General features: G+C 40.9%; 1 protein-coding gene across 7 annotated transcripts in view; it reads right to left on the bottom strand.

The window, feature by feature from the left end:
• The window catches only part of GALNTL6 (polypeptide N-acetylgalactosaminyltransferase like 6), a 430,986-nt gene that overhangs the window by 247,518 nt on the left and 165,279 nt on the right, over positions 1-18,189 (bottom strand). For all 7 annotated transcript variants that reach the window (XR_010303417.1, XM_064148866.1, XM_064148863.1 and 4 more), the window contains exon 3: positions 359-497. Coding sequence is in view for 6 of the 7 variants with exons in the window: in XM_064148866.1 (XP_064004936.1) it covers positions 359-497 (139 nt within the window). In the remaining variant the exon portion in view is untranslated. The remainder of the gene's footprint in view (positions 1-358; positions 498-18,189) is intronic.

Raw genomic sequence — 18,189 nt, 5'->3', positions numbered from 1 at the left:
CAAAAATTTAACACAAATTGTCACCGTGTCCCCCAGCCCAAAGATCTGCAGCTATTCCCAAAAAGAACCTTAAAAACTATACAGAATGAATAAACAAACTACCTGAGAATGCCACAAAAATAACTCTGCAATTAAAAGAGGTCTTCTGTAGCCCAAATGTGTTACTAAGAAACAGGAGTTTTAAAGATAGACAGCTAGAGAGATAATGATTTAACAATGGTGATAAATTACCCAGTTCTCACTCAATGAAATGGCCACTTTTTATTGGCTGAGGGGATACCTTCTGGGAAAACAGGTCATATAAAAAAGCAAAGATAAAAAAACCACCATCAAGCAGTCCAGGAATGGATTTACATACTTTGGATGTCGGATGTCTGGCAAGGATCGTTCCAGCGCTATGTTGTTGCTAACAAATATGTTGAAGCCATTTTCCCTATAAGCAGAATCATCATGGTCTTCCTCTGTAAGGGGGTATGGCTTTCCATGTTCACCTTTCCCTACGACGAAACAAAACAATTATTTGCCTCAAACTGACAGCACAAATGGACTACAAAGACAAAATCAGGTTAAACTGAACTCCAATTAGAACACAGTGTCAGGAACGCTTCTTGCAATGTCTTTAGCAGCACTTCTATTACTTCCAAAACAAATGCACAGTGATCTAGTTAAGTTATGCAGAAAGAACTTCAGAAAGGCAAAAGCCCAGCTACAACTCAACCTGGCCACTGTCATAAGGGGTAAGAAAATGTTTTTTACAAATACATTAACAACAAAAAGAAAGCCAAGGAAAATGTCCACCCTTTATTTGATGCAGTTAGGAACACTGCTGTCCAGTATGTGGGAAAAGGCTGAGATACTCAGTGCCTTCTTTGCCTCCATCTTTAATAATCAGATCCATTATGCTGAAGGTATTCAACCTTCTGATAGGGGTGGAGAGCAGTATCAACTCTCTATAATCCAAAACACCTGGACACCCACAAGCCTACAGGGCCAGAGAGGATTCACCTAAGAGTGCTCAGGGTGCTGGGAAAGGAGCTTGCCAAGTCACTCTCCATCACCTATTAGCAGTTCTGGTTAACAGGGGAGGTGCCAGACTGGAGGCTTGCCAATATGGCACCCATCTACAAAAAAGGGGCAAAAGAAGACTCAGAGAACTAGTGGCCTGTCAGCACGACCTTGACACCAGGGAAAATTAGGAAGTAGTTCACCTTGGGTGTGTATACACTGCAAGTGCAGGATAACGGTGGGCTCAAGTCCAGACAGCATGAGTTCATGAAAGGAAGATCTTCCTTAACCAACCTGTGATAGGGTAGGAAGGCACTACAGAGTAAGCCAGACAGTTAAACTGATGGGCTGAAGTCAAGGGAATGAGGTCAGCAAGAGCAAGTGCTGTGTCCTGCTCACTTCAGTGACAACAACCCCAAGTAAGACTACAGGCTTGGGGACAGAGCAGCTGGAAAGCAGCCTGGTGGAAAAAGATCTGAGGCTGCTGGTGGACAGCTGGTTGAACATGAGCCAGCAGTGTGCCTGGGAGGCCAAGAAGGCAAATGGCATCCTGGCCTGTATCAAAAACTCTGTCCAGCAGGAGTAGGGAGGTGATAGTTTGTGCCCCTGTACCTGGCCCCTGTGAGCTTGAGTACTGTGCCCAATTCTGGATGCAACAACATAGGAAAGACATTTTGGTCCTGAAGCATGTCCAGTGAAGAGCAGCAAAGCTGGTGAGGAGTTTGTAGGACATACAAGGAGTGGCTGAAAGAGCTGGGATTGCTTAATTTGGAGAGAAGGCGGCTAAAGGGAGACCTTACTGCTCTCTACAACTACATGAAAGGAAACTGTAGTGAGGCTGGTGTTGGTCTCTTCTCTCAGGTAACTAGCAACAGGAGAGGAGGAAATGGGTTTAAGTTGTGCCAGGGGGGGCTTGGATTAGACATTATGAAAAACTTCTTTATTGGTAGAGTGGTGAGGCACAGGCTGCCCAGGGAGGTGGAAGAATTGTCCTGAGTTCAAGAAGTGTGTAGATGTAGCACTTCATGGTATGATTTAGCAGTCATGGTATCTGGGTTATGGTTGGACTTGATGGTCTTAGAAGACTTTTCCAACCTTAATGATTCCATGACTCTATGAGAATGAGTAAAAATAATGGTACTCATAAGTTCCTCTGAACTCACCAGAGACACAGTCAGCTTAAAGCCACTACACATATACAAATTTGATTTGTAAATTAAGCCAAGACTTTTTTACATTAGAAATCAAGCTTTCACAGCAAAACTATGAATAAATGGATCAGTTCCAGCAATACTCCTTTTGATTCACATGAGGAACTTGATTACTCAGTTACTCTTCATTTGAGCAGGCAGTGCATCCCTCATCCCAAATCATCTTCATCAAAAGCAACGTTAGCACTGAAGTTTAGTGTCCAACTTTCCAGAACAAATAAGGAAACCAAATGTTTTGCTCTGGGCTCATTGAACATCCCTGTACTCCAAGGGATCAGCCAGATGCACTCAATGCTTCTCACATCTCAGCACTGCTGATTTAGTTTTAGAAACTGGCCACTTAGGTTCCCTCATGAAATCACCTGCTTGTTCCCTGGCAAAGAATAGACTTTCCGTTCTAGCTTTTTTATTCCCAAGTTAGTTCTCATCATCAGTCACTTGGCTTGCTTAGTACCCACCCCAGGCAACTATATCTCTTCCAGTCAGAGAACAGAGAACAAAGGAAAACACTTCAAATAAAATCAGATTATAAAAGCCTTCACTTCTTCTCAACTATCTTTATTCTTTTCATTCTTGCAGAGGATGAACTTTTAAGAGTTTCTAACTCCTCCATGCCTACTATGGTTCTCAAGAAGACACTTTTCTTCTACATCTAACTCATCAGCTTATAACCTCCTTCTCCCTCCAGGCCCACGTTTAAGAAAATATTTCCTTTTACCTGAGCTATTCTGAAGAAATTAATCAACTTCCTAGCTAGACCTGGTAAGTGACTAAAGCAATCTGATCCTCAGCTCATCAGGAGCAGCTGCAGGAGGGGATGAAAAGTAAAGCAACTGGGAGCTGAGAGAAACATGCTGTGTTTAAAGCCTGTGAGCCTGTGTCAACATTCTATTTCCTACTGCACTGGCACAAAATATTGAAAGCATAGCTATTAAAGGTGTTCTGACTACTCAATTTGAGATTTTTTTTCCTGATTTTTTAAAAATTCCCAATGTTGTGCATTTAATTACTATTTCATTGAAGTTCTTAATGAAAATAATTCATGTTGCTTACAAGGTGAAAAGCCTGTTTATGCTATTTCATTACAAATGAGTATCTTGCAGTTATTATTTTCAAACAACCCCAAACACACACTACAAAATCAGAGACTAAGCTTCTACGTAACTCTTCATCATTTCATACTAAACATGGTGAGGAACTATAATATTAAAGGAGCAGCTAAGTCAAGAGTACTACTCAAAATTCAAAAATTCAATACTGTAGTTATGTCAAATCTGTTTCATAGTACAGTAACAATAGCTGATGTCATTCAACCCTCAAATATATATGCCTTTCAGCACATATTCTAAATAGACCCAAAGTAACTTGTAATGACAGATTTATCAAGGTACTACTAATATAACAGATATTCCAAAATAAATTACCTCACATGGTAAGGCATAATACTGCTAATCCATGTTTTTACAACATAGTTTTTCTGTATACTCCAGCTCGTCACCCTGTACGAAAAAATGTGTATTCTTTGCTTTGCTTTTCTTGATGGAGTCCACATGGAGACCATGCAGGAGATGAGTAATTTTCATAGTACTATAGTTTCTTCATAGTGTCCCCTGCTAGTTAAGCTGAGGGCAGATACTTTTGAAGTACTTGCTGAATATGCAGCTGACTATGTAGCATATGTAACTGAACATACATCATTATCACCACACATACACAAAACCTTTAACAAAAGACATAGGTGAACATTTTTTAATCCAAAATTAGTTCAAGAGTCAAATCAGTTGCTAATACAGTTCTTGGGGAAAAAGGAACTGTTTAATCAAGTCACTTTCTCATTTCATGCAGGGAGAGGAACTGCCTGATTTGAACAAAACGCTTTTTTGGTTTTGCATGTTTATATTAACTTCCAGTAAAAAGTATGAGAACTTTAATTCAATAAGTGTATGAAGGAATTTTCATTTGCTGTTTAGCTACGGAGAGAGAAAATTGTAACTGCACATGCCTCACATGAATGTAATTGCATTCATGTTGAATGGGACTAAGTAGTTAAGAAAAAGTGTGTGTGTGTATGTATATATATTTTGTAACTTTCCAGATGGAAAATAAGAACATTTTTCTAATTGAAGGAGTAGTGAAACAATGGGATAGGCAATCCAGGGAACTGTACAATTCATAAATAATCAAGAAAGAAACTATGCCATGCCTCAGAGTGATGATTGATAAATCTTTGGTTACCTACTGAGGCTGATGCTAATCTTCAATTTCTATGAACTCTATGAGAAACAGGAGGAGGACTGGGAATAAGTTGCTGGAATTTTATTTTTCCTCAAAGTAAAGAAAACTTGTGTGAGAAACTAAAGTATATTTATCAGAAGTCTATTTTACTTTTCCCAAACTTCTCAGGATATGTAAATGGGATTAACAATACCTATGGGGTTTAGGGTTTTTTTGCTACTCTACCTATTAATGTGGAAAGGCACTGAAGTAAGTTTTACTATTGTGCTAGTTTGAAGCAAGTGAGAATGTTTTGGTAACAGAACTAGATAACGGGCAGTGGAATTAAAAACATGGTGTCAACTTCTCTCACAGTTACGCTGAGAACTCTGGGAAGAAGAAAACATTCTCCATTTTGTCTCTCACTCTTGCTTTTGCCTTAGACCTGGTCACATCTCATTAACCCTGCTCCTACTAACCTTGCTCCCTAACCTCTTGGCTGCACCTCTCTTCTTCCTGAGAACTGGGGTAAGGTTAAGAGGGCCGGGGGGAGGTGTTGGGGTGGTTTGAGAGCCCCTCCTGGGGACTCAGGTTTCTGGGAGGGGAGTTGTGCTTTTATATTGTTTATCCTTTGTATATTTCTGTATATAATTGTATATAACTATATATATTGTAAATAGCTGCTTGTAAATTCTGCTAGCTGTAAATAAATTGCTTCATCTATATTCCCAGGGTCCCTCTGAGTTAGCTGGGGCAAATACAAAGTGTGGGGGGGGTGGGGTAACCCCCAAACCATCACATTTTTTTAATTGGCGCCCAACGTGGGGCTAGAGATTTCAGTGAGTGGAAATTAGCTCTGGGAATTAAGATGAAGCTAATCAAGCAGCTATTGTACTTGGTGGGGATTGCTGTGTGGCCTGTTTTCTGGTTTTTTGTGTACAATTGGATCAAAGATCAAATTGGTTATTTCTTGCTTCATGTAGTTTTTAAGAAGGCTAAAGTTAAGCTTTCAAACATGTTCTGGAGCTGGGGTGATTTCATTCTTGGTTATGCTGGTTTTAGTGTCACTGAGAATATTACTAGTGATATTACAAGAGTTTTTGTCAATAATGTGACGATCAGTCAAAATGCTGCTTTATCTACTGCTCTCATGAGGGTCATCCAGCCCCAAACTGAAATGTCAAGTCCATGCAAGGATTTTTACAGAAAAGAGATTGTGACGGGTTTGGTCTGCAGTAATCTGGCTCTTATGATTTTAATATTCATATTAATTTTGGCATTATGTGTGAAAAATTCAAAACCAGCTTCTGTAAGAGCTAGGAAAAATTCTGTGTCTCAGAAGCAGTCTCTTTCACAGCAAAACAAGGGAACACAGTTATCGGCTTCCCCCTTGCCAGCCTCTCCACCCTCCTCTGTAGGTTCTGGGAACACAGCCAGCGTTCCCGCCACTAACGTAAACAATGATAAGGATAACCAAAACAAGCCGCAGAGTTTAGCAGGAGCCTCAGGAGGACAGGCAGGTACCCAAAATCAGAATGTTCCTAGTAAAAATGAAAACAAGTCAGGGTTGGCAGGCATCCCAGGAGGACAGGCAAATAATAACACTGCTAGTGCTAGTAACGCTAGCCCAGTCAGTCCAAATCCTACTGACACCAGCTCAGCCAATTCAAACCCCCAGCCAGCAGACCAGAACCAAAATCCTCCTGTTAAAAGCAAGGCAGATTTGAACTCACAAGCTCCAGGTCAGGCCCCTAAGGATACAAATGCTCCAAGTCAGACCTCCAATAATTCAAATGCTCCAGGTCAGACCCCTAAGGATTCAAACCCTTCAAGTCAGACTCCTAAAGATTCAAATCCTCCAGCAGACACATCCAAGTCTGTTGCTGCTCAGGCCCTTCTGGCACCTGCTAAGGCAAAAGCTAAGACAAAGAGTGGTTCGCAGGAGGATGTAAGAGAGGGGACCTCTGGTGATCAGCAAGAAGAGGAGGATGAGACAGTAAGTCTACGAGACCTTGTAGATGTGCTGAGACAACAATACTCAAGTGAGAGGAGTGCTGTGAGGTTAGCTGCCAGGAGAGAGGATGGTTCCCATGAGTTTAGGAATGCTATGAGGAAGATTGTGTTAGGCCCGGCACCACCAGAACAACAGGAGGAAGAGGAGGAAGATGACATCCAAGGCTCCAAGGATCCACTCAGAGAGGTCAGGGAAGTTAGGAAGGAATACACAAGGGAATCAGGTGAGCCAATCTTAAGCTGGCTAGTGAGATGCCGTGGCATTGGTGCTAATGCTCTGCAGGTAGGAGACAAGTCTGCCAAGCAGCTGGGACCACTCACTAAGGAGAGTGGAGTGGACAAACACCTAGCAAGTCCTCTTGGTAGGGTTAGCTTGTGGACACGCCTTCTGTTGGCTGTGGCTATGAGATATCCTTCCCGAGATGATTTGCCATGGGCTGCCAAGAAGTGGAACACCGTTGAGCAGGGAATTAAGCTTCTGAAGGAGTTTGCTGTGAAGGAAGTGCTTTATGGAGATCATGGTACTCATGAGCCTGACGATATTCCTTTGGGAACAGGTCTCATGAAGAAGCTGATTAAGCTTGCTCCTTCATCCTATGCTAACATCTTGGCCAGTAAATTCCTAGCAAGGAGTGATAATGGAAGATCTTTCACTGTTGGTGAATTCACTGATCAGCTCAGGCAGATAGAGGACAGCTTGTCACATTCTGGCCTAGTCTCTGCCATACAAACTATGACCACAGAGATTAAAGATACCATGAAAGAACTGAAGGAGGACCTTACAACCTCAATTTCCAATCTGGTAAAGGATACCGTTCCTGCATCATCTGAATGGGTGCATGTTTCTGCAGTCAGGAACAGACGCCCACCTCCTGCAAGGCAATTCCAGCCTAGGAGGAGACAAATTCCACCTAGACAGCAGCAATCACGTGCGTCACTGTGGATACTTCTGCGTGACAAATATGGTGAGAACATGAACAAATGGGATGGTAAACCTACTTCAGCTCTTTCAAAGAGGGTCAGGGATCTGCAGAGTGGCAGAAACAGAGGCAGTAATGCCCGAAAAGTAGCTGTCACTTCTTCAGCTCCTAAGAGCAACTGCAATTGTTCCAACAGTTGCAGTTCCTCTCACAACAACACCAATCACTGTGTACACCCCACATGCCATGTTCAGCATTAGGGGTGCCCTGCCTCCAGCCAGGAGGAGGAAAGGGATAGTGGAGAGAACCGAATCTATTGGAATGTATTCATTAGGTGGCCTGGCAGTTCAAGAGTTCGGAAATACAGGGCTTTAGTTGACACAGGTGCTCAGTGTACTTTATTGCCATCTAATTGCAAAGGGACAGAGTCCATTTCTATCTTTGGAATCACAGGTGGATCTCAAGAGTTAACTAAGATACAGGCTGAGATCAGTTTAACTGGTAAAGAGTGGAAGACACATACTATTGTAACTGGTCCTGATGCGCCTTGCATTTTGGGAATTGACTTTTTGAGACAAGGTTGTTTCAAAGATCCTAAGGGTCACAAATGGGCTTTTGGTATAGCATCTGTAGAGATTGAGGATGATAAATTGAAATTGTCTATTAGACCTGAACTTTCTGATGAATCTGCAGTTGTGGGACATCATGACATAGAGGACCTGGAAGTGCCAATTGCAACTCAAACTGTTCATCATAGGCAGTACAGAACTAACCGTGACTCTTTGTTGCCCATTCATCAGCTGATTCGTCAATTGGAGAGTCAGGCTGTCATCGAGAAAGCTCATTCACCTTTCAACAGTCCCATCTGGCCTGTGCGTAAACCTACGGGCGACTGGAGACTGACAGTTGACTTTCGTGCCCTCAACGAGGTGACGCCACCCATGAGTGCAGCTGTGCCGGACATGCTGGAACTCCAGTGCGAGCTGGAATCGAAGGAGGCTAAATGGTATGCAACCATAGACATTGCTAATGCTTTCTTCTCTATTCCCATAGCAAAGGAGTGCAGGCCTCAGTTTGCATTCACCTGGAGAGGAATCCAGTACCAGTTCAATCGTTTGCCTCAGGGGTGGAAACACAGCTCAACCATCTGTCACTCAGTCATCCACAATGCACTGGAGAAAGGTAAAGCTCCAGAGCACATCCAGTACATCGACGACATCATTGTGTGGGGCCAAACTGCTGAGGAAGTCTTCGAGAAAGGTAACAAAATCATTGACATTCTGCTGCAAGCAGGTTTTGCCATTAAGAGAGACAAGGTCAAAGGACCTGCCAGAGAAATTCAGTTTCTGGGAGTGCGGTGGCAGGATGGTCGCCGTTACATTCCTCAGGATGTGATCAACAAAGTCTCTACCATGGCAGTTCCCACCAGTAAGAAGGACACACTTTCTTTTCTTGGTGTGGTGGGATTTTGGAGACTACACATTCCTGGTTTCAGTCAGATTGTCAAACCTCTGCATGATGTGACTCGTAAGAGAAACAATTTCGAGTGGGGACCTGAACAACAAGCAGCCTTTGATCAAATTAAACGAGAAGTAGTCCATGCAGTGGGCTTAGGACCTGTGAGATCTGGTCCGGACATTAAAAACATTCTGTACACGGCTGCCAGTGACAATGGTCCAACTTGGAGTCTTTGGCAGAGAGCTCCAAATGAGACACGTGGACGTCCTCTTGGTTTCTGGGGACGTTGTTACAGAGGTTCAGAGACAAATTACACTGCAACTGAGAAAGAGATTCTAGCAGCCTATGAGGGAGTGAAAGCAGCTTCTGAAGTGATTGGAACTGAGTCACAATTGCTTTTAGCTCCTAGACTGCCAGTTCTTAATTGGATGTTCAAAGGCAAAGGTTCATCACCACATCATGCCACAGATGCAACCTGGTCTAAATGGATGGCTTTGATAACCCAACGAGCGCGAATGGGTAATCTTGACCGACCTGGTCTGGTGGAGGTGATCACCAACTGGCCGGAAGGCACAGACTGTTCCAAACCTCCAGAGGAGAAAATAACTCGTGCTGAGGAAGCTCCTCCCTATGGTGATCTCTCTGATGAGGAAAAGAACTATGCTTTGTTCACAGACGGTTCCTGTCGTCTTGTTGGGAACAAGCGAAGATGGAAGTCAGCAGTTTGGAGTCCAACCAGGAGAGTTACCGAAACGAAAGATGGCGAAGGAGAATCCAGTCAGTTCGCTGAGGTAAAAGCTGTTCAACTTGCTCTTGATGTGGCTGAACGTGAGAATTGGCCTATCCTTTACCTCTACACCGACTCGTGGATGGTAGCCAATGCTCTATGGGGTTGGCTGAAGGACTGGAAGAAGAATGGTTGGCAGAGGAAAGGAAAGCCTATTTGGTGTGCTGATCTATGGCAGGACATTGATGCACGGCTGGAGAGAATTCCAGTGAAGGTGCGGCACGTAGATGCACACATGCCTAAGAGCAGAGCAACTGAGGAACATCAACACAATCAGAAGGCAGATCAAGCTGCTAAGATTGATCAAGTTGATACTAACTCTGAACTTGACATTGACCTTGATTGGAAACACCGAGGTGAGCTGTTCTTAGCTCGGTGGGCCCATGATTCATCTGGACATCAAGGCAGAGATGGAACATACCGATGGGCTCGTGATAGGTCAATTGACTTGTCCATGGACGCTATCACCCAAGTCATCTATGACTGTGACATTTGTGCTGCTATTAAGCAGGCTAAGCGAATCAAGCCCTTATGGTATGGTGAGAGATGGTCAAAGTACAAGTATGGTGAAGCCTGGCAGATTGACTACATCACTTTACCTCGATCTCGTTCTGGCAAGCAGTATGTGCTGACGATGGTAGAAGCCAGCACTGGATGGTTGGAAACCTATCCAGTTCCACATGCTACTGCACGTAACACCATTGTTGGTTTGGAGAGACAAATCTTGTGGAGACATGGAACTCCAGAGAGAATTGAGTCAGACAATGGTACTCATTTCAAGAACAATCTTGTAAAAAACTGGGCCAAAGAGCATGGTATTGAATGGATCTATCACATACCCTACTATGCACCAGCTTCAGGGAAGATTGAACGCTACAACGGTTTGCTGAAAACCACCCTAAAAGCCATGGGGGGTGGAACTCTGAAAAACTGGGACAAGCATTTAGCACAAGCTACCTGGTTGGTAAATAGTAGAGGTTCAGTAAACAGAGCAGGACCTGCACAATCAGATTTGGTCCAAACAGTAGACGGTGATAAAGTTCCTGTTGTACGTGAGAAGAATCTGTTAGGGAAAACTGTTTGGGTATTTTCTCCTTCGGGCGAAGGGAAACCTGTCCGAGGGGTGGTTTCTGCTGAAGGTCCTGGTCATACATACTGGGTAATGCAGGAGAATGGTGAAATCCAGTGTATTCCACAGAGAAATTTAACCTTAGCTGAGAGAATTTAAAATTCAAGTTGTTAGGAGTTTTCTGTTCTAGATAACATCGGCGCCCAACACTGAGAGAATCTACAATAGAATCTACAGCACGTGAGCACGAACCCAATATCATCTGGGAGTCCCTGTTCTGAGCTTTTGAATCACCTACATCTGATTGAAGTGTGAACTGAACTTGTATATATTGTTTTAGTGTAAATATTGGTTTAGATTAGATTGGATAATTCTCAGCGATACTCTGAGCGAAGTAGACAGGGGTGGATTGTGCTAGTTTGAAGCAAGTGAGAATGTTTTGGTAACAGAACTAGATAACGGGCAGTGGAATTAAAAACATGGTGTCAACTTCTCTCACAGTTACGCTGAGAACTCTGGGAAGAAGAAAACATTCTCCATTTTGTCTCTCACTCTTGCTTTTGCCTTAGACCTGGTCACATCTCATTAACCCTGCTCCTACTAACCTTGCTCCCTAACCTCTTGGCTGCACCTCTCTTCTTCCTGAGAACTGGGGTAAGGTTAAGAGGGCCGGGGGGAGGTGTTGGGGTGGTTTGAGAGCCCCTCCTGGGGACTCAGGTTTCTGGGAGGGGAGTTGTGCTTTTATATTGTTTATCCTTTGTATATTTCTGTATATAATTGTATATAACTATATATATTGTAAATAGCTGCTTGTAAATTCTGCTAGCTGTAAATAAATTGCTTCATCTATATTCCCAGGGTCCCTCTGAGTTAGCTGGGGCAAATACAAAGTGTGGGGGGGGTGGGGTAACCCCCAAACCATCACAACTATGCTTTTAATTATTTATTACATAGCTCTGCCAAGGTCTGAGGCAATATAAAATGTTTTTTCTTAGTATTAAAGACAGAGCTGTAATCAAATTTTACATATGGAACAGGGAAAAATAAAAACCCTGTCAAGGAAATCCTGAACACCACATATTCAAGCAAGAATAAATAATTTCTTTATGAATATACAACACAATTCATTACTGTTTCAACATCAAGCTACTACAGAAAACACATATCCAAAATGCATTCCAGTTTTCTGTTAGAAAGCATTCTAATTTCTACTATTTATTACCCTTCAGATGCCAGTATCATTTGCAGATTTTCTTTTCTAGGACAATATAGTCCTCCTAAGTGGTATAAAAATGTTACTGGGAGCAAATAAGAGGCCTTGTCCTTTCTGGATTGCCCCGGGAGGTGGTGAAGTCACCGTCCCTGGAGATGTTCAATAAAAGACTGGATGAGGCACTTAGTGCCATGGTCTAGGTGACTGGCTAGGGCTGGGGGATAGGTTGGACTGGATGATCTTGGAGGTCTCTTCCAACCTGGTTAATTCTATTATTCTACAGTAATATGATGGCCAGCAAGACAAATATAAACTAAATTGTTTCTCTCTTCAGGAATGGCTTTAAACAAATAGCACAGGTTGGAAGTAAAAAGGAGAAAATTATAGACCTTTAATTTTTTTTACCTCACTGCCCGTTCACATCCATAACAGAAAAAAAGCACGGATCATAAGAACACAAAAAACAACCAACCAAAAAATCGGGGGGGGGGGGGGGGGGGGGGGGGGGGGGGAGCGGGGAGAATATGCTACTTAAGAAATGTAAAAGGCTACATTCACATGGTAGCATAATTTGACCTTTAGGGTACTGCTTGCTTATTATTGACATGACATAAAAGCAAAGAGAATCTATCATTGACATGGAAATGAGATCTGCAGGTACATATGAATAGGCAGTAGAGAAAGGAAGAGCATTTCCAGGCAAGAAGAGATGAGAAGGGCAACTGACATGTTTGAGAAGAATTTCTGTGTAAGAGAAGAAATGTGCACCAAAGTGGAAAATACATTAAAAATTGTGAAATACTTGCTTTTTAGCTGCATTAGACATCATTTCCAGATATCCAGAGACTAACTCTGCCTGCTCTGACTCTTTGAAAAAACTTAAGGAATTAGTCTTTATATTATTTTCTTTACACAATACTGTTTGCTGAACCAATCTGCATTAAAAAAAAAAAGCTCAGTGCCCTTGAGTTTAATTCCTGCAGGTATCTAGGTATCGCTTTGCTGTTAGCAGTCATGTCCAAGCAGAAAAAGTTATATACAGTTAGCAGTTGGAACAATACACTCTGCTCATGATAACTTTTATATCACCCATTTAATTTTGGTTATTTGAAATCAAGACACTGTTCTTTAACTTAAACAAGTGCATTTTCTCCATCAAAAATTAATTCCTAAATCTTCCTGCCTGTGCTTTATGGAAAATTAGTGTATCCTTCACCTTTTCAATCCATTTTAAACATTAAAAATGCAGCATCTGAATTTCTAGCATAGGCACTTCAGAGTAGTAAAACACTATGTGGGGAAATTCATAGCTTTAAAATAGACCACGAGGTTAACCAGTGGCATTGTTTCAGCAAAAGGATGATTGCATACTAATTCAGAAAGTAAACCACCTGAAGTCTTGAAAAACACTTCAAAAAGTAAAAATATTTTGGTTTAAATCTACAGTTTTTAACACTTGCTGCAAGTACTACAACAGCTTGACAGGCAGAAACAGTCTTTCTATCCTCTTTTCCACTTCAGGAAGTCTAGGGCAATAAAAGGAAGAAATAAAAGACCGTACTATTTGGTATGTCCAGTGTACTTAGAACACTACAATGTACAAGGCAAGACAAGCAGCAACACACACTGTTTTAATATGAGTTGCTCTATCACTACTGTAGAGCAGCAACATCCTCAGTAGCATTCTGCAGAGCAAGCTGAATCTAATCATAATTGTAGCCAAGGGATGCACAGTACTCTTCTATGTAGTCTCCCTGCTTATCACCAAATGCCACAGCCATGCTTTTTTTATTTAACATCGAAACAGACTGGCTGCAGACCACTACTCAGAGCCAAATGCTGAATGGGCAAGCAGCTGAGAAACAGCCTGATCATAAAAAAGGCTTCACAGTTTAGTTTTGTAACTGAATTACCTGCTTGAATAAAAAGGATCTTGTATAGAACATGATTACTTGGGGGGGAGGGTGGAAATCCACTAGAAGTGGTAGAGTGTTTATTTCAGTACTTAAATAAACCAACGCAAACCACAGCACGAATGGCATTCCAATAGTTTCTAGTCCCAGTGGACCTTCTATAATGAATGCATGTGTCCAAGCTGATCTCTTGGAATAGCTCAAACTAAAGCATTACTAGTGTGGCAAAGCAGACCCATTACTCTTCTGAAAATTGCTTTTCATGTTTAATACACTGCTGCATATACTCACCGCTACCACACTTCCCACTGGCTTCCCTTCCCTCCTCTTCTGAGATATCATTAACACTACAATCATTACTATTGGTTTTGATCATCCATTTTGTGGTTTAAAGCAGATTCTTCAGTTGAAAGAGCCTTACAACTGACAGACATGCTTTTGGTGAAGAGAACTGAAGTCAGTACTTGACTTGCTGTGAGAACAGCACCACACAGCCCTCTTCCACCTTTGTCATTGATTCACCTCTTTCTGAATAACAAGAGTCTAAATAAAGCCAACTATTTTTTAGATCCTTGACATGAATTTGAGTAAATTTCCTGTACTAAAACAAACAGAAATTTCCAATTGATAAATGCTTTGGAATGAAGCAGGGGCAGATATGAAGAGTCAGAAAAAAAATCCACCTTCAGCCATGAACTGATTTCCAATTAGTTAAAAATAGTTTCTATTCAAAAGGACAACTAACCACCTTCAGAGCATAACTAAATATTTATCCCAAGGCTCACATTTATGCATAATTCAGCAAGAACTGGTATGTGCCTATTGGGAACATTTTTTAACAAGTTAATTTACCAAATCCTGATGTTTGTTCATGGCTGGATTAAAAGAATCAAACCAAAAACACGTTGAAACTCAAACTTTTAAAACCACAGTGTGATTTTTGAAATCTTACATAAACAAAACACCTTAATGAATGTTATCAAAGGATTGACATTCAAGTTGAAAATCCTGTTTGTGAACCAGAACAGTACTGTCTCATTTTGTCACAGACAGATAGACATGTGAAAAAAAGTCTTACATGCACACAGCTTTAACTTTCAGATGTATGAGAAGCACCTCCCTAAAAACTTCTTTCTTTCTGAGAAAAACATAAAAATGTTAAGTTTTGTTATGCAGATTCATGGTGTATTTACGCAGCACATCGGAATTGGCAAATCTGTTTTCGTCTGTATGATCAAAAGGTTCACGATAAACCCAGGCTTTGAGGAGAACGGCAAGGATCTTTAGCAACCAGGCCAACAGATCACAGTATCAACAAGGTTGGAATAGACCTCATAGATCAAGTCCAACCCTTTACCACAATTCTCAAGGCTAGACTATGGCACCAAGTGCCAGGTCCAATCTTGCCTTGAACAGCCCCAGGGACGGCGACTCTACCACCTCCCTGGGCAGCCCATTCCAGTAGCCAATGACTCTCTCAGTGAAGAAGATCAAGCATACACACTTACGTAGCCCTCCAATACTACAATAACAGAAGAATGAAGCATAAAGCAGTGACTAATGTCAAACCTATGCTTTGTTTGAGAAGCATTAGCAGGTAGTTAGTGGTAGAACAAGAGGGAATGGCCTGAAGCTGCACCTGAGTAGGTTTAAACTGGATACTAGGAAAAAAATTTTCAGGGAAAGAGAGTGGTCAGGCATTCGAATGGGCTGCCCAGAGAGGTGGTCGAGTCACCAGCCCTGGATGTGTTTAAAAGGTTGCTTGGATTTGGTGCTTGGGTATATGGTTTAGAGTGCACCTTGTAGAGTAGGGTTATTAGCTGGACTTGATGATCCTAAGGGTCTTTTCTAACCTGAATGTTTCTGTGAATTCCACCTTTTAATTTGTCACATATATTTGAAAGAATAGAGCTGAAAGAAATCATTATTCCTCATGTTTTCCAAAGCAAAAAAAATGCACTTGGCCTGTTTTGTTGCCATTAATTAATCCCTGCATTGATTTGATATTCTTTAACTTACAGAAAATGTTTCTGCACATGTTTATTTTTTCCCCCTCCCATTTCTTAAATGGTAAACCTACATTTTAAAGACATTTTTCATATTCATTCTATGTTTTGAGTCCTGATTTTTTTTTTTTTGCTTCAGTTATATTTTTCAGATTAATTTTCCAAAATCCATGATGCTTTTGCTAAAATTAGATTTGTTGCTGAGAGAAATCACTAGTAATGAGCTCACTTCCTTTGCAGTAAATTTGTCATGCAGATGGTCTGTGACAATGCATGAAACACACTTAAAATTATCAAAAGAATCTATCCTTCAACATGACTTCAAGAGTCTTTGCTAAAAATAAAAAACTGAATGGAAAAAAAAATCCCTATATGGTACACTCAAGTCTTACACTAAGCAATGAGAAATCTTCCAATTAATTCCTTTCCTTTTATCTTTTCCTTTTTGCTTTTATCAAAGGACTGGAACAAAATATTTTTACCAAAACAACAGAATGAGCTGCTCAGAGAGGTTGTGGAGCCTCCTTTTCTGGAGGCATTCAAAACCCACATGGAAGTGTTTTTGTGTGACCTACTCTGGACGATACTGCTCTGGTGGTGGTGGGGTGGTTGGACTAGATGATATTTCTAGGTCCTAATGTTCTGTGATTCCGTGATCAATTGAACTAGAATATCTGAAAACATAAAATGCTCTTCAAATAGTCATGGAGACAGTTATCATCCAGAATTATCATGAGAGTATTAATGTAGATTAGACCAAAAAAGAAAAAGGAGGGAAAAAAAAAAAAAGAAGTTTTGGTCAGTCATTTGGGAAACATTTAAAACTGAAGTTCCTCTTATGGGTATTTTGAGCCGGATTCAAGTTAAAGGAATGTCTTTTTTAAATCTTTAAAAGAAATAAGACTTTAAGGCTTATTCCATGTTTTAAATTTACAAGAAGTACATTGTAGTAAAGGTGAGATTCCCTTTTGCCATTACTGCTGAATTCAAAATATAGCCCTGATATGCTATAATAACTGTCAAGCACGTGTTCCAGATTTTTTGCCACAATTTAGTCAAGATTTATTTCCCTCTTTGAATTTGGATTTTCATAGCAAACCAAGCAACAACTGGAAATTGAAATACAAAAGAAAACGTTTCTCTGTGTCATGAGTCAAGCAGTAATTGCTCCAAACTGACAAACTCCCATCATATTTATAGCTATCACAAGTGACAACTAACTCAGTTTAGACAGTTTATATGTTGGTCAAGCAGATGGTCTCTTAATTTCAAACTCTCCATCTGAATGGAGAGGTTTTAGAAGGCTATCTAGAGAACACTCTTTTTCCAGAATTGCTCCAAAATATATTTACAAATGAAGTCCTAAATTTCACTTAGCTAATCACAAATAAGTTTAAGCAAAAGGTGAAAGACACCATAGTAATAAGAGTGCACAAACCCAAAACACCTTCCTAAGACTGCAAATAACGAAAGACAGATTTGAGCTGAGAGCTACTCTCACACAATCATCCCCCAAAATAAAACCATACCCCAAAACTCTCTTTTTCTCTTACTTCCATGCAGCAACTCTTTCTTTCTCTGCACAACTTCAATTGTATTTATCTGTATATGCATCACAGACCTACTTTTTTTTCCTAGCACGGAATAACATTTAGTGTTGCTACCTGTATTGTGCTACCACCTCCTATCTTCTGGCAGCAGCACAGCGTGAAAAACTGTTCTGAACTGAAGAATGGACACTGATTAAAATAATAAAGTTTGAGCACAGAAGTTTGGGAGAAATAGTCTCAAAATTTCTTTAAAGAAAATGATGGAAAACACATCACCAGTGCACAATTCCTTTAGACCACACAGAAGTCAAATCTGAGGTATTCACTACTCTTCAACAGTGTACAAAAGCACACAATTCTTTAGCGACCCTTTTACACTGCACCCCAAGAATACAGAGTTCCATTCTATTTTCATGACAAACATACACAGTTAATTTCTTTTTTAATGTCTCCATCGAGTTTTCTTACAGAACTAATGTGTTAGCTCATAGCACTATAGAGCATACTGTCTGTTTAGAGAATTAACCTTTATGAAATGCCTGCACTGAGGCATGGAAAGGTCAAGATCTTTAAAACCTCCTTCTACTAGTCAAGATAAAATGTTGGAGACATAGAAAGGTAAAGACTATACTGAATATAGGAAAGAGTTAAAACCTCCATTTCTTCCCTCCACATGCTATTTAACTATTCAAATTGGAGGAACACAGCCTGTGCAAATGTTTCAATAACTGCTTCAATAACCACTGGGTGCTACATTACATTCACAATTTTTTTCCTCATTTTTTTTCCCTTCTGAGATCTTATGAACAGCCAGACACAGAATAGCTTAA

Source organism: Pogoniulus pusillus, chromosome 9, assembly GCF_015220805.1.
Source record: "Pogoniulus pusillus isolate bPogPus1 chromosome 9, bPogPus1.pri, whole genome shotgun sequence".
In the NCBI taxonomy this organism is placed as follows: domain Eukaryota; kingdom Metazoa; phylum Chordata; class Aves; order Piciformes; family Lybiidae; genus Pogoniulus; species Pogoniulus pusillus.
This window is presented reverse-complemented; position numbering and strand designations above follow the sequence as displayed.